The sequence below is a fragment of the Megachile rotundata genome, chromosome 8 (genome assembly GCF_050947335.1).
Source record: "Megachile rotundata isolate GNS110a chromosome 8, iyMegRotu1, whole genome shotgun sequence".
Lineage (NCBI taxonomy): Eukaryota > Metazoa > Arthropoda > Insecta > Hymenoptera > Megachilidae > Megachile > Megachile rotundata.
The window spans coordinates 15401642-15415109 of NC_134990.1; the positions used below are offsets into that span (position 1 = coordinate 15401642).

General features: G+C 46.2%; 2 protein-coding genes across 7 annotated transcripts; both read left to right on the plus strand.

Annotated features, from left to right (window-relative positions):
- Window positions 1–66: 66 nt before the first annotated feature.
- On the plus strand, window positions 67–4522 carry LOC100881162 (hyaluronidase). Of its 4 annotated transcripts, none has more exons than XM_012284314.2 (6): window positions 67–1859; window positions 2010–2447; window positions 2719–2933; window positions 3016–3442; window positions 3756–3960; window positions 4058–4522. In XM_012284314.2, the coding sequence occupies exons 2-6, from the start codon at window positions 2386–2388 to the stop codon at window positions 4289–4291; spliced, it is 1143 nt and encodes a 380-aa protein (XP_012139704.1). In that variant the 5' UTR covers window positions 67–1859; window positions 2010–2385; the 3' UTR covers window positions 4292–4522. The 4 variants fall into 4 exon arrangements, with proteins under 4 accessions (XP_012139704.1, XP_012139705.1, XP_076390975.1 ...); XM_012284315.2 differs by having other exon boundaries at window positions 3025–3442; XM_076534860.1 differs by having other exon boundaries at window positions 2010–2255.
- A 456-nt stretch (window positions 4523–4978) lies between these two features.
- On the plus strand, window positions 4979–13111 carry LOC100881051 (uncharacterized). Of its 3 annotated transcripts, none has more exons than XM_012284318.2 (5): window positions 4979–5310; window positions 11406–11491; window positions 11558–11782; window positions 11858–12559; window positions 12766–13111. In XM_012284318.2, the coding sequence occupies exons 2-4, from the start codon at window positions 11411–11413 to the stop codon at window positions 12524–12526; spliced, it is 975 nt and encodes a 324-aa protein (XP_012139708.1). In that variant the 5' UTR covers window positions 4979–5310; window positions 11406–11410; the 3' UTR covers window positions 12527–12559; window positions 12766–13111. The 3 variants fall into 3 exon arrangements, with proteins under 3 accessions (XP_012139708.1, XP_012139707.1, XP_012139706.1); XM_012284317.2 differs by having other exon boundaries at window positions 4981–5204; window positions 5272–5310; window positions 11858–13111; XM_012284316.2 differs by having other exon boundaries at window positions 4983–5310; window positions 11858–13111.
- The last annotated feature ends 357 nt before the right edge of the window (window positions 13112–13468 follow it).

A 13468-nucleotide genomic window follows, 5' to 3' on the forward strand; every position in this document is an offset into this window, starting at 1 on the left:
TCGTGTACCCCTGCACAAAAATGATATTATCGCTTTATCGCACGTGTATATCATATATTGTAGTTTGTACGTAAGGTTCGACGATGGTTCGTCTTAGCATCGCTTTCCTTTCCGGTACCCTTCGAGCGACACGGTTACGTAACGAGAGGGTCCGTTTCCGGCGTCGATTAGATAGCGGTGAGACACTGAAAAGGCACAGAAAGAAACCAGTTTTTAAGGAGTGTCGTTAAGAGAAACGTTTCTGTCCCAAGCAGCGACATTAAATGTAAATTTACGATGTTCCGACGTTAACTTCATTGAAATATATCTTCCGCTAACACGGCATTTTACAAGCTGTGTTTTAGATAACTTTGCTTTCCGGAAGAGAACCAAGACTCTTCCGTCGCTAAACGGTTTTCAGTGAAGATCGAGACCTAGCATTTTGTATCCATTACAAAAATTAACGTGCGTCCTTAATATAAGTCGAGGTCTTCGTAGCAGCCGCTGGCAGATCAATATTTAACACACAATATACGCACGACCGACATGCGAGGTCTCTTCAAGATAAAAGCCGCGAAACGATGGCCCTGTAGCGATTAAAACAGCTGACACTTACACGCCCGTTTAGATACGAGACCGAATCTCGAGTACGACTTAATTTATTTAATTTATTTAACTGTTATTGATTCTACGCCAAATGCTCTGTATGTACGAGCTATTCATGTGGAAATCTTCGACATGAGTTGCTCGATAGTAGTTTCTCTTCGATGTACATGCACGAATGGCGACTGTGTAAATGAACGATGACTGAAACGGGTATGGGTTTTGAATGTACAATTCAATTATAACGAATTTTGATTAACTAGCTCCTTAGGGATGTCAGATAATCAAAAAGTCACCAAAAAAAGCGATTAAAAGTATTTATTTATAAAATCGTTTCGACTTCTTTTATTCCATACTTCGCCACTTTTGCAAATATCACATTTCCTATATGTAAACAGCAGAGTATCGCGTAACATACTACGTTATCACAGTGCGTCATCGTTCTATTCGGTATGTCGAATAATAGTTTCGGTAGTCCAAAATCTATACAATGCTGAACGTTTATTTATTAACAGCCATTTCATCCGATTTTCAGCGGACTTGTCGTCAAGGAACAACGATAATTTCCACTTTAAAAAAGAATACCGTAATGTCGCATCCATGACCGTAATTACTTTCAGAGGTAACAAAAAATCCTTGAATGTTTATCTACAATAATTCTTACGATCGTCACCTTGGTCCTTATCGTCTTATTATCGAAACGCGTAAAAAGAAGCTCACGAAATGCAATTTACACCCCTGTAAAAGCGTTTCATCTATCAATTCGCACATAAAGATTAAACGAATACATTCGTTGTTTTCAGATTCGATAAGTTGTCTAGCTGTCACCGTAAACACATTAATCATGCTCAAATACGAATGGTATTGCCATCTAATTGCAACCAAACATTACATCGACGACGATCTTATCTCGTAAAAATAGGAGCACGTCCTTGGTCAAACTCGTTCGTACTTTCCTCGCTCGATAATTATTAGCTCGTTACGGACATTGTTACAAAATGTGCAGAACCTAACGAAATAAGGATAATTTTGGAATAATAGAAAAATATGGGCTGCCCGCATACGCGAGTGTCGTCTACGATATCCTTATAGTGTTTGACGTCATAGATGGTTAACGGAATGAATAATCTGGTGTTTCCAATTACGACAATGATCAGGTGCAGAAATCGTTTAGAACAAGGTTACATGGACCGACCAGTCTTCCAGGATGGACACTACAGAAGTTGAGTTCCAAGTTTGGCAAATGGCTCGTCGAACGGATCCTCGAAAGAAGTCAGGTAAAGTAGCGAATTGAATACTACTTATCGGTAATTGTGTTCCTGCCTTCTTAGGAGGTTGAGTACAGGTGGATTTCTCGCGATTCATCCTGTATCGTTAGGGATTTGAGGCAATCTTATGATCTGACCAGTGTATCGTACCCTTTTTAGACAAGGAAGATAAAAGCAAAGGGAAAAACGGAAACGAGAAATCACCGAACAATACCCGGAGTCAGATAACAGTACGGAGAGGCGACGTACGTAGGTGGGGAACACGAGACACACGATGTGGAATAAATAGTGGCCTGAAATCGAGCGGAATTCAGTCGCACCGCTGTTGTACCATCGTCGTTCGCGTTTTATATTCACGAGGAACTCGTCAGAGGTCATCGTGAAGTCATCTAGTCCTACGTAACAGTAAGGATAGGTACCGATCGATAAGCGTACCGGCGAGCCGATATTCCCTGGTTAGCTTCAGACTTGCCGGATAACCTGTCCAGTTGAAGCACCGCGTTCGAATTCATGTTCCCGTCGTCGTAGTCGAAGGATGATGCTGCAAGTGTTGCTCCTGCTGGCCCGTACGCTGCTCGTCGACGCGTTCTTTTTCGGGTACACGTGCATTGTTAATTGAGATGCCTTGCAAACAATCAGCTTCGCCTCTTCTTTCCTTGCCGTGAAATTCACTCGGAAGCCGTAGCTCGAAACAAAGAACCTGAAACGAGTAAAAAGAGAACGCTCGGTGTTGGCGAGCGCATTCCGAATATCCTGAAACATCCTTCCGTCGAGCGTTCAAGTTCAGCTCTGAAAATATCTTATCTAATTCGTGTCATTGGCCCCTGGGATGATTGCCGGTCTGCTAACACCTCGTTTCTCTTGTCAGCTTTCTACCGAACGCGCCCAAAGACGAAGGCAAACAGGAGTTGGACATTTACTGGAACGTGCCTACCTTTATGTGCCATAAGTACGGACTGCGATTCGAGGAGGTGTCGGAGAAATACGGGATCCGACAGAACGCGATGGATCAATTTCGCGGCGATCAGATCGCGATCCTTTACGATCCTGGAATGTTCCCGGCATTGATGAAGGACTCGACGGGTAAAACAATACACACGTTCCTTAATACCGTGACCGTATGTCGATGGAGAGGGGAAAGCAGACAACTTTGAACGTTATTCAGGGAACGTAGTGGAGAGAAACGGTGGTGTCCCGCAACAAGGCAACCTCACCAAGCATCTCGAAGTGTTTCGGGAACATCTGATCAATCAGATACCGGACGAGTCGTTTCACGGTGTCGGGGTGATCGATTTCGAGAGTTGGAGACCGATCTTCCGTCAGAATTGGGCTTCCCTCCAGCCGTACAAGAAACTCTCCATAGACATCGTACGCCGGGAGCATCCGTTCTGGGACAGCCGGAGCGTGGAACAGGAGGCGAAACGCAGATTCGAGAAGTACGGCAAACTTTTTATGGAGGAGACGTTGAAAGCTGCCAAAGAAAACAGACCGTCCGCCCGTTGGGGCTACTACGCTTACCCTTACTGCTACAATCTGACGCCGAATCAACCTAGTTCTCAGTGCGATAGCGCCACGGTCCAGGAGAACGACAAGTACGTACAATCGAACTAAACTTTGCTTTCAAAACGATTCTTCCATTTTCGATCGTAATAACCGATAGCTCTCGTCGAGTTAACGGCTTTCGGTCGCGTGCTCCAGTTACCCTGAACAGTTTCTCGGCCGATTTAAGGTAACGAGATTACGACTAGTGGTTGGTGTCGAGATTACGACGCTTACGTTTAAGTGGGTCAGTGTCAAGAATCTTGTCACGGTTGAAAATTCGAATCGTCCCAAGTTACACGGGTCTTATCTAATCAGGCTCGATAAGTAAACGGCAAGCCAGAATCCAGTCTTTCTCTCTTTCAGACTGTCATGGTTGTTCGAGCTAGAAGACGTTCTTTTTCCCTCGGTTTACTTGAGGCTGAGTCTGACCAGCGGCCAGAGAGTCGGCCTAGTCGGGGGTAGAGTGAAAGAAGCTTTGAGAATAGCGAAGCAAACGACGACCAGGAAAAGGGTTTTGCCCTATTACTGGTACAAGTACCAGGATCAAAGGGACACGTATCTGAATAAGGCAAGTCTTTCGTTTTGAAAACATTTTAGAGGATCGATAGATGCGTCTCACCCGATAACGCCTGGAACCAGCCTTCAAAACGAATTTATCTTCGCAGGCTGATCTCGAGGCCACTCTACGAAAGATCTGGGATCTCGGCGCGGACGGTCTAGTGATCTGGGGAAGCTCTAACGACATCAACACCAAGCAAAAGTGTCTGGAGTTCAGAGAATACCTGAACAACGATTTGGGACCTGCAGTCGAACGTATTAGGCAAACCGCCACGAACCAAAGCCAGTATAGCGGCAATTTCACGGACAATCGGGTCGACGTGAGCGTCGATCAGGTCTGACGGCGACAAAGAAGCTACGGGTCCTTTCGCAACGGGGCGAAGTGTCAGGAGAGAAATTGTAAAGAGGATCGTTTAGTTTCTTAGGCGTGCGATTACCATACGTGACGTACACGGAGGAGTTGTTCGACCTTCGAAATAGAAAGACGAGGTGTGTTCGCGAAACCAAAACCGTCTGAAACCAAAGACTAGTCGAGACTCGATAACGAAGAAATAAATTTCCTATGAAACTGTCGCCTCTTTCATTCCGTCCGACTCGGAAGCGGTTCCGATTTAAAGTAGAATAAGATTCTTTCCTCGAGTATCGTTGTTCGGATGTCCGTCGCCATAGGAGGGCAACGGAGAAACTGGCGATCGGAGAGGTTCGACGACGAACGGCGCTTTAGCACTAGCATATACGACAAGTTTTACTGGTTCGAGGTGTAAGGCCTCGGGCGATCTTGCTTTTTACAGAGTACACGCGACGTCGTTGTAGAGGTAGTCAAAGATCTCTCTTGCTTACCGTTGATTCCTCCCCTCTACCATCTTGTTCCGTGACTGATCCTTTCTCTTTCTGTTTCCACGAGGATACCTGGAGAAACTGGGAGAACGAGAAAGAGAGAGAACGGAACGGGAACGGCGCGGAACCGAACGTACCGAGTAGAAGGAGGAGCTGAAGGAGAACTCTGTGTGGTAGTGGTGGAGGTGGAGCAAGAGGAGGAGGAGGAGGAGAACGGAACACGAGAGATCGGCAGCACAGTTTCGTGTTCAGCTCAGCTCGGTTCGGCTCAGCCTCATATCGGATCTCCGTGTTTCGAGGCAAAAACCGTTCTTCAATTTTCTCGTCGCGGATCTCCTCCGATCCGATAGTCTCGGCTGTCGAGACCAACGGGAGAAGATCCGGCCGAGTACCGAGTGACGAATCGCGAGGAACGCCGTGCGTATCGTTCGTTTCTTCGTTCGTTCGTTCCTACTGTTTACTGATCTTTCCACGGCGTTTCTAGAGTGGTGCGTAGTTTGCAACGTCGCTGACGTACACGGAGGTGAGTGACAGTTTCTTCAGAAAAGCCAAGGCTGCCAAGCTGGTTACCGACTTCGAGATCGCTCGTCGGAGTTACCGGATCGTAATACCAGCGTCGAGATATCCGCCAATTTAGAAACAAAGTTTTCCTCCTCGACGCGATGCAGCTGATTTTTCATCTTCGACTCCCTACACAGTCCCGATTAGAAGGATCGAAACGGTGAAACGTGCAACGCTTACGCATCCTTCGAGATGGAGGCTCGCGGTTCGTTATCAGAGACCCTGAGGACAATTTCCTTTCCGAGGCAAAAGAGAGTTAACGCCAGCTGAGCAGGTTACGATGATCACAGGCCGTCCGTGGAAAGTGTGCGAGACCAAGGACTGGGAGGCTAAATAGTTCAGAAGCACCCTATCCGAAACGTTTTGCCCACTAATCCTAATACCAGACCCTATTCTCGAGTTAATGATAGCTCTTCTTAGACGCAACAGTTAACTTTCGAGCTAAACTGTTGCGCGGTAGCCGACTGGTCCTCTCTAATGAAGACCTTTTGCGACTGGTTCGACTTGCCACTGGCGTTTAATTGACCAATTTCAAAAGATATCCAACGAAATACGCGTACGATACTTGCTTATACCTTGGTTATATCGAAGGAGAAGGGAAGTTACAGAGATTCCACGAACAAACACGATGACACAAATTCGAATCTATTATTAGGTACGTTGCTTCATCTCGTAAACATCGAAATATCATTAACCGGTCTCGTTCCCCGAAGATCGGCCCGCTTAATTACATCTTACGATGTTCCGTTTTAAATCTGACGTTACCGAAGCGAGCTTCGATTCCCTAATGTACGAATACGTTCACGCCCTTCGAGAAAATTGCCGTTTTAAAGTTCTCGTCAAGTCCCGTGTCTCCTCCATTTTACGTTCTTCGATTATGTTGTACGCGTCGTAACGAAGTAAAAAGAGACGAAGACTTCTAGGGGGTCCATGTCAATCCACGGCCAGGCTATAAAAGCGACCAAAGTAGCTGTGTCATCTCGCTGCGGTATGGTGTCTATGCACCTCAGGTAACGGGTTATCGGTTACCAAAAGGGATCATTAAAAGGCCAAATACAAATTGCCGGTTCTTTGAGAGAGGAACACCTACCTACTAAATCATGAACTCGAGATTCTCCTACTTTTGTCGCGATCCTCGAAACGGAGGTGTTTCTCGGAGACATTAAAAGGAAAAGGAAATTAGATCGCAAGAAACGGAGAAGTCGCGGCTACTTTTTTCCTCTGCCGATAGAAAAACGAGAAGAAGTAGGAAGAAGAACGAGAGAGCTAGTAACGGCTGAAGTAGCGAGCAGGCTCGAGGAAGACGAAAGGGCCCGTTTTAAAGAGGCGAGCATTAAAAACAACAATGTCATTACATTTTAACGACCTGTTCTTGGGCTCTGCCCTCCCTTTTAAGAACGTTCGTTTGCAGGTATGTGGTCCACTCTCTCTTGGGGGCCACCACACCGACGCAAGATTCTTAAAGCGGTGTACACACACGTTTTGCGTTTCGCTCTTGTTCGGTTATTCCTAAAACGAACGCTGCTCGAAATTCGCGAACGCGCGTCCGTCGAGTTTTTCCGACGCAGTTTCGCCCGACACGAAAGCGAACAACGCGCAAGAATGATCGAGAGGCTGGAGCGATTAGGAACGGTGTCGAAATTTCAGCGAGCTTAAAATTGCGATCTAATCAAGGAACGAAGAGGGTGCGAAAGCAGCTTAATCCGACACTGGTCGATGCATGAGGCCCCTTCGACTCTTTCGGGGCCCCATTCCCCTTCTCGACTCGATCTCTCCCCACACACACTCTGGGCACGCCGTGCAGCTCGCGAAGAATTAGTATGGGCGAAGTAACAAAAGCACGAGAAACAAGCACAAGGGGTGTGCGGCGAGTGGTGGTGGAGCAGGAAGAAAAAAAAGGAGCCGAGATGGCGCCACACGTCCAACGTGTTTTCGGGGCTTCCTCCGGTGCTGTTGGCAAACTTTTTTTCCTTCTTATTATTCTTCTTTTGGGTCCCCTTCTTTCTCGCTTCTTCGCGTCTTCGCTTCCCTGGTTCCTTCTCGCTTCTGGCGCGTTCTACACCCTACCTCGGCCCGTTCTCTCTTTTATTTTGCTCCCCTTCTGGATCTTCACCCTGCTAGACCCCCCCTATTAGTTTGGCCACGGCACCGGTATCGCCAAGAGGAAAAAAGAGGAGCAAAGGACGGTCGCAAAATGCGAAATTGGGCTAGACCAAATCGGGAGATAGGGATTTCTCATTAAAGTGGAAGAACATATTGTGCTCTAAAATTACGCTCTGATCTATCGCGGTAATCGACCACGCATTCTTCGAGCTTTTTTTCGACGGAGAACCCTTCGTCAACGTCGAGACGCGTAACGAAAGATTTCACGGGCGTAAAACGACCGCGTATCCTTCTTAAGCTAGTCTTTATCGCGAGGAAAGGAATTTAGCAAATAGTAAGCTTCAACAGTGACCCGTACTACGAGTCATTCTTCCAGATATGGTCGCGCCTAAGACCTGAAGCTTGGTGAAGGTGAGCCAGCTGTGCGGTAGCAATTTCTCTGGTATCCGCGTACTCGAACTACTATTCGCCGATGCTTCCACCGGTCGAGCAGCTTCAGCTATTTTATCGAGTCGAGAAGAGATTTACCAACAGATCACATTTCTTATAAATAATCACAATTTGGCAAAGCTATAACGTTCTCTCGTTATCTAGTCGCTGTTCTCTAGAAGGTTGCCAAACCAGAAGTTCAAATCGTTCGTTCAGGTTTGCTAAACATAATTCTTCTCTCACCAGAGAGAAAAGTCCGAATGAAATATGAATTTCTATTAGAAATTTCCTGGAAGAGTGTCACGTCAGGACCTCCGGTTTTCTCCGTCCCACTTTCGTAGGTGTTAAGCTCCATAGGACGGGTTTAATCCCGTGCTTTTTAAAAGGTCCCGCGGGAAGAGCAGCGCCAACCAAACGAACGGATTTCGTTCGTGGCGTGCAGAGATCGCGGCACCCTTTGTGCTCGTCCGCCTAGGCTCGGGGGCGCGTCAAATTTGGTTGAAAATCAAATTAATCTCGCGGCTGGGCGCAGGACCCTATCTTCCAGCTTTGTCCGTTGGACGCGTTCTCTCGCTTGCACGCCCGTGGCCAGCCTGTCTTCGTTCCTCGTTTCTCGACAACACGAGCAAATCGAAGGAACGGGACTGAGAGAGGAAGGAAGGTGAAGAAGGAGGTGGACCGAGGATCCTCCACGCCACCGACACGGACCTAGAGGCGAGAAGAGAAGGTGGCGCAGCAACAAAGAGCTTTGGACTTCTGGCTGCGACCCACCCAGGGCCGTAGTCGTTTCAATCCTGCATCTTTAACCCTTCTGACCCCGTATTCCTGCAAATTTTCTGCTACGACAGCGTGCACGAATGAAACTCTCATTCATTATATCTTGAAGAAGGTTGCATACTTTAATGTCTTCTCAATGAATCGATACGAATTAAATAGAGGAAAGATTGCACAGTGTAATTCTGTCGAAGTCTCCACGGTGTCAGCGGATGGGTGACATACATCGGTTTAAGCAAAATTTGAATCGTTTAAAAAAACAGTGGTCTAATTGAAAAACATTCTAAGGGTGGATAAAGCGGACGTAGGTTAACCTTAATCGTCTTGAATGATAGAGGAGAAGAGGATGAGAATTTGTTATACACGAGTCGTATTTCTGTGTGTAAGAAAACTGAGGATCATAGTATGGAGAGAGATGATGAAGTGGTACTTGGAAGCCGTGAGACTCATCCGGATTAAGTACGTCCCTGTTGTATCCCCTACTCGGTCATTCAAATCTCCGCTCGTAGAAACGAGATGGGAGGCCGAACCGTGTAGCCACACACTTCCCCTCGACGCCACCTACAGGGTGATTCAACAAGAATCTGACGAGAACACTAATTTTCGGACTATCATATGTTTAGGCTAATTTGCGCTGTCTTCAGCCTCGAGTTTCTTTCACGCTTGTTTGGTCGACGTTCATTAATTAAATACACCATTTTTTGTGAATTCGCCGTGATACAAAGATCCATCACTTTTTTAGATTATATTCAATTTTGTTTATAATCTCACTATCTCGCTTAAAGTTCCCAACGAGTTTCGAGTATTCGTCCCCGAATTCATTCATTTCGCAATGCCGCGATAATTTATTTTACCTCTCCTTTCACCTCGTTTCGAGAGCACGAAGACACGCGAAGAATGAAACAAACTTCGATGAATGATGAATTTAGTATTCCCGAACGAGTTAATTTATCGATGGATGATCCATCTTTTCTCATGGAAAATTAGCCGAGATGTCTCGAAAGTTTCTTGGAAGCGAGAAATAAGAAGCAGAGAATAGAGCTGCGCGAGAATAAAGTAGACGAAAACAGCGGAGAGAAAAGAAAAGATTCCACGAATGAAATAAAGGGGAAGCAGAGGGAGAATAAGAAAAGGGCTGTGGATTGAAATGCATCGGAGGGGAACGAAAAGTTGATCCTCTCCTGGAAATACCGGGGACCAATTGTCCTGGAGAGGGAGACGAGATTCCTTCTGTTGTCAGGAATTCAACTCGCGAGTCCAACGACAAAGTGAATTCCTGAAGGACGGAGGATGCACGAAGGGTTCCTCCCGATGCTTCGCAGTTAAACGGATCGGAAATTTTTCAAGGGACCAAAAAAGGGGCCGAGCTCTCGTAATTGGGCCTGCACATCCTTTTACCTTGTCGTTCGTACCACTTGTTCTCGCTGATCTCCAAAGGATCAAGAAAGATCGTACGATGAGATTGACGCTTTTTTCCGCCGCCATCGATCCGACCGGTCTATAAATATACCCTTTTGCTTCTTCCTTTATCCCACTGATGCGGAATTATTGCTTCATTAATGATCGAACCGTGAAAATAAACCAATTTCCTTGAAGTCGATTAACCGAGCTGCTAATCTCTTGCTTTCGTCGTTAATTGTTTCTTGGAAACGTTCGCTAATAACTTAGAGTGGAAGTACTTTCATTTGTACACGTCTAAGACATATAATTGTAAATTCCTAGCTCTCCGTTTTATAACCCAAAATGTGCATATTCCCATAATGGTACGCAACCCTCCAGAGATCGTAAATTCAAGAATTTGTCGAAGATAAGTCTATTTTATCCGCCGCTGTCCGAGGAAATTTCTTTTTTCCTTTCGGTTGAAGTGGCCGAAAGTTTCTCGTGCTACTGCAACGTGACCTTACAAAATCCCGTGTATCGCCGGAAGAGGTGCGCATCTCGTATTCGAGTCTCGTAGCCTAAATCCGGCGCTATTTATGGCCGGGACGTCCACGAGAAAGTCTCCTCTTTCCCGTGAGACCCTGGGGAATTCCGTTATCTCGACATCTCGGCGACTGAAAACTCGAGCATCCAGCTTCTCGGGTAATCGTGGAATCGGTCCTAAACGATTTATGAATGAAGCCGATCGCGTCGTCGCCAACAACCGCAAGCCCGCTCCTCTCTCCTGTTCGCCCCGTGTTCCCTGAAAAAACGTGGTCCCACCGAGTTTACGAGCCCTCTATACATACATCGTCGCGTGTAGCTCGCTTTAAACAAAATTCACGCGAAGAAAAAGGGAAAAGAGAAGAGAGGGAGAAGAAGCGGCAGCACGACAAATCCCGGTGACGTAATTTCAGACGGTCGTCGAACCTGAGACCTCGAGAGCCGTACCACCGGAGACCCGGGACTTTCATTCATTCGGGGTGGGGACCAGCGAATACGAGGTTCACACGTGCACGCGATACAGGCAGCACACCTTGAATCGCAATCGCGAAATTCTTTCGCTCGCTTTCCGGTCGTTTATCTTCCAACGGGATAGAAAGTTGGTACCCGTGATTAAAAGATCGGGGAAACTTGAATCACGCTGTTTGTTAGATCCGCTCTCTGAGGGAGAAGTTCGCGTAGAATGCGAAGTCTAGGAAGAGTAAAGATAGGGTCTGAGGTCTCGCAGGTCTAAAGAAGGGATTAGAAAGTAGACACATCCCCCAATTACTTCGCCATCCGTTCAGTTAGAAAGATTCGGATACCCTCTCTCTCGTTCTATTGTTTCAGGGATCATGGGATCGACGTGTCACCTGACGTTGGCGATCGTCCTGTTCTTCCAATCGAGCCTGCTGAACGCCCATCGTGAACATAAGGTTTAGAAAATTCTACGATGCTCCCTTGAGTCTCTTATACGAGCTGACGATGGTTATCCTTTCAAGGTTCACAACATCGTGCTGTACCCGGACAAGCACAGTTGGTGCAAGACAACCCCCATCAAGCAGGTGGTTACCTGGCCGCAATGTTCTTCGCAGGAATTGGACAACAACGTGTGCGTCGGAGCTTGTTTCTCGTACATGGTGCCCCATAGCGAACCGTCCGCTCCCGGTGACCTGATAAGACCTTATTGCGACTCTTGCCAACCTTTGGACAGCGTCTGGCACACGGTCAGTTAACGAACCGGTGACTCGAACCGCCGAGAACGTTTTATCGTTGCTAACGATCTTGTCCAAACGTTTCAGGTTACGCTGGACTGCAAGGACGAGAAGAATAAGCCGATAACGATGCAGAAGAAGGTTCAAATCATCACCAATTGCTCGTGCAGCTCCTGCATGGAGACTTCCAGGATAAAGCCGGATTACAACACCTTGCTTCAGTCGTTGACGGAGGAAAATTTGGACAAGAACGTGAACGTTGTTCATGAAACACCGGATCTATTACTGGATCCCAACTTAAACGTCTCGAAGAACACTACCAAAGACGGTGTCCAGTCCAACGAGAGATTCTTGCAGTTCAAGCAGCTGAAGGACTCGGTAAAATTGGACGAGTCCGACGCTAAGGAAGTGTTTTCGAAATTCGAGGAAGTAGATCTGACCAAGTTGAGAGAGATGTTAGAGAAGAAATACAGTCAAGAGGAGGAGAAGGAACACTCGCATCAGCACCAGCATCAACATCAGCATCAGTCGTCCGGGAAGCAGCAGCAACAGACACCGCAATTGCAGCAGCAGCAGCAACAGCATCACTCGACGACAACGATGCTTCATCGAGGACCTCATCACTCGATAGTGCTGGACTCTGACGTGAAGGAGAAGATCGACGTGGAGCCGCATTATCTTCATCCAGCTGTCGCTGGACAGGAAATCAGTTACCACGATGACGTGCTGGACAAGGACAAGAAGAAGGATTTCTGAAGGGGGACATATGTCTTGCGAAGAAATCGCGTGGTCGGTTCACTTCTTAACTGTCGGACCGATTAGAAAGTTGATAGACGTTATTGATACACAGATGGACGAAATCGTTTCTTTTTTCCTGTTTCGTTGACAATCATTCGCATTTACCTAGTCCAGTCTGCAATAAATTACTTGGTTCGCTGTAAATAGATCAGAACCTTCATTTTTTTTATTCTTTTCTTTTTTGTCTTTTTTCATAGAATAAAGAATGACACTTTGCACCATTCTTTGAAAAGCGAGGGATTGCTTTCCAAGACTAACTTCCTGATCGGCGTTGAGAACGAAATGAGGAATGGACGAAAAGAAAAGGGGGAGAGAGTGAGAGATAAATTTTAATATATATTTAATTATTATTATATTAATTAACTATTTAACGGTCGAGCGCCTAATAAAGAAATCTGCGTTCTGTTTAAAACTACCTTTTAACTAGCACAACTGACAATAAATCATTGTGAACGTCCAAAGACGTTTTATCTTGTTGACTGCTTTTTAAAGCATACATTGTATCCAGTGTCTCGCAGAGAATAAACAAAGAGTCGGCAAAGATGTCTTCCCAGTGCATCCCCGTTCATTTTCCTGGTTATCATTCCCATCCAATCGTCGGAATCAACGCTCGAAATCTGAAAGTGCTTTGCGACAAAGTACGAAAACAGGTACTCGAATGATCACTGATATTTTTTCAAGGACAAGCTCGCGTAGAAACAAAAATCGATGGAAGAGATACCGCGTCGACATTAAACATCTCGACTTGGCAAATCGTGTCAAAGGTATAAGCTGGAATGCAAATAAAGCAATTAAGATGACCGTTCGAAGAAGAGAAAACAGAAGAGAACGAAGATGAATAAAGAAACGCGGAAGCGCGAAGACCGGTACCTCGAAGCTATACTTTCTCTTCTAAGAAAA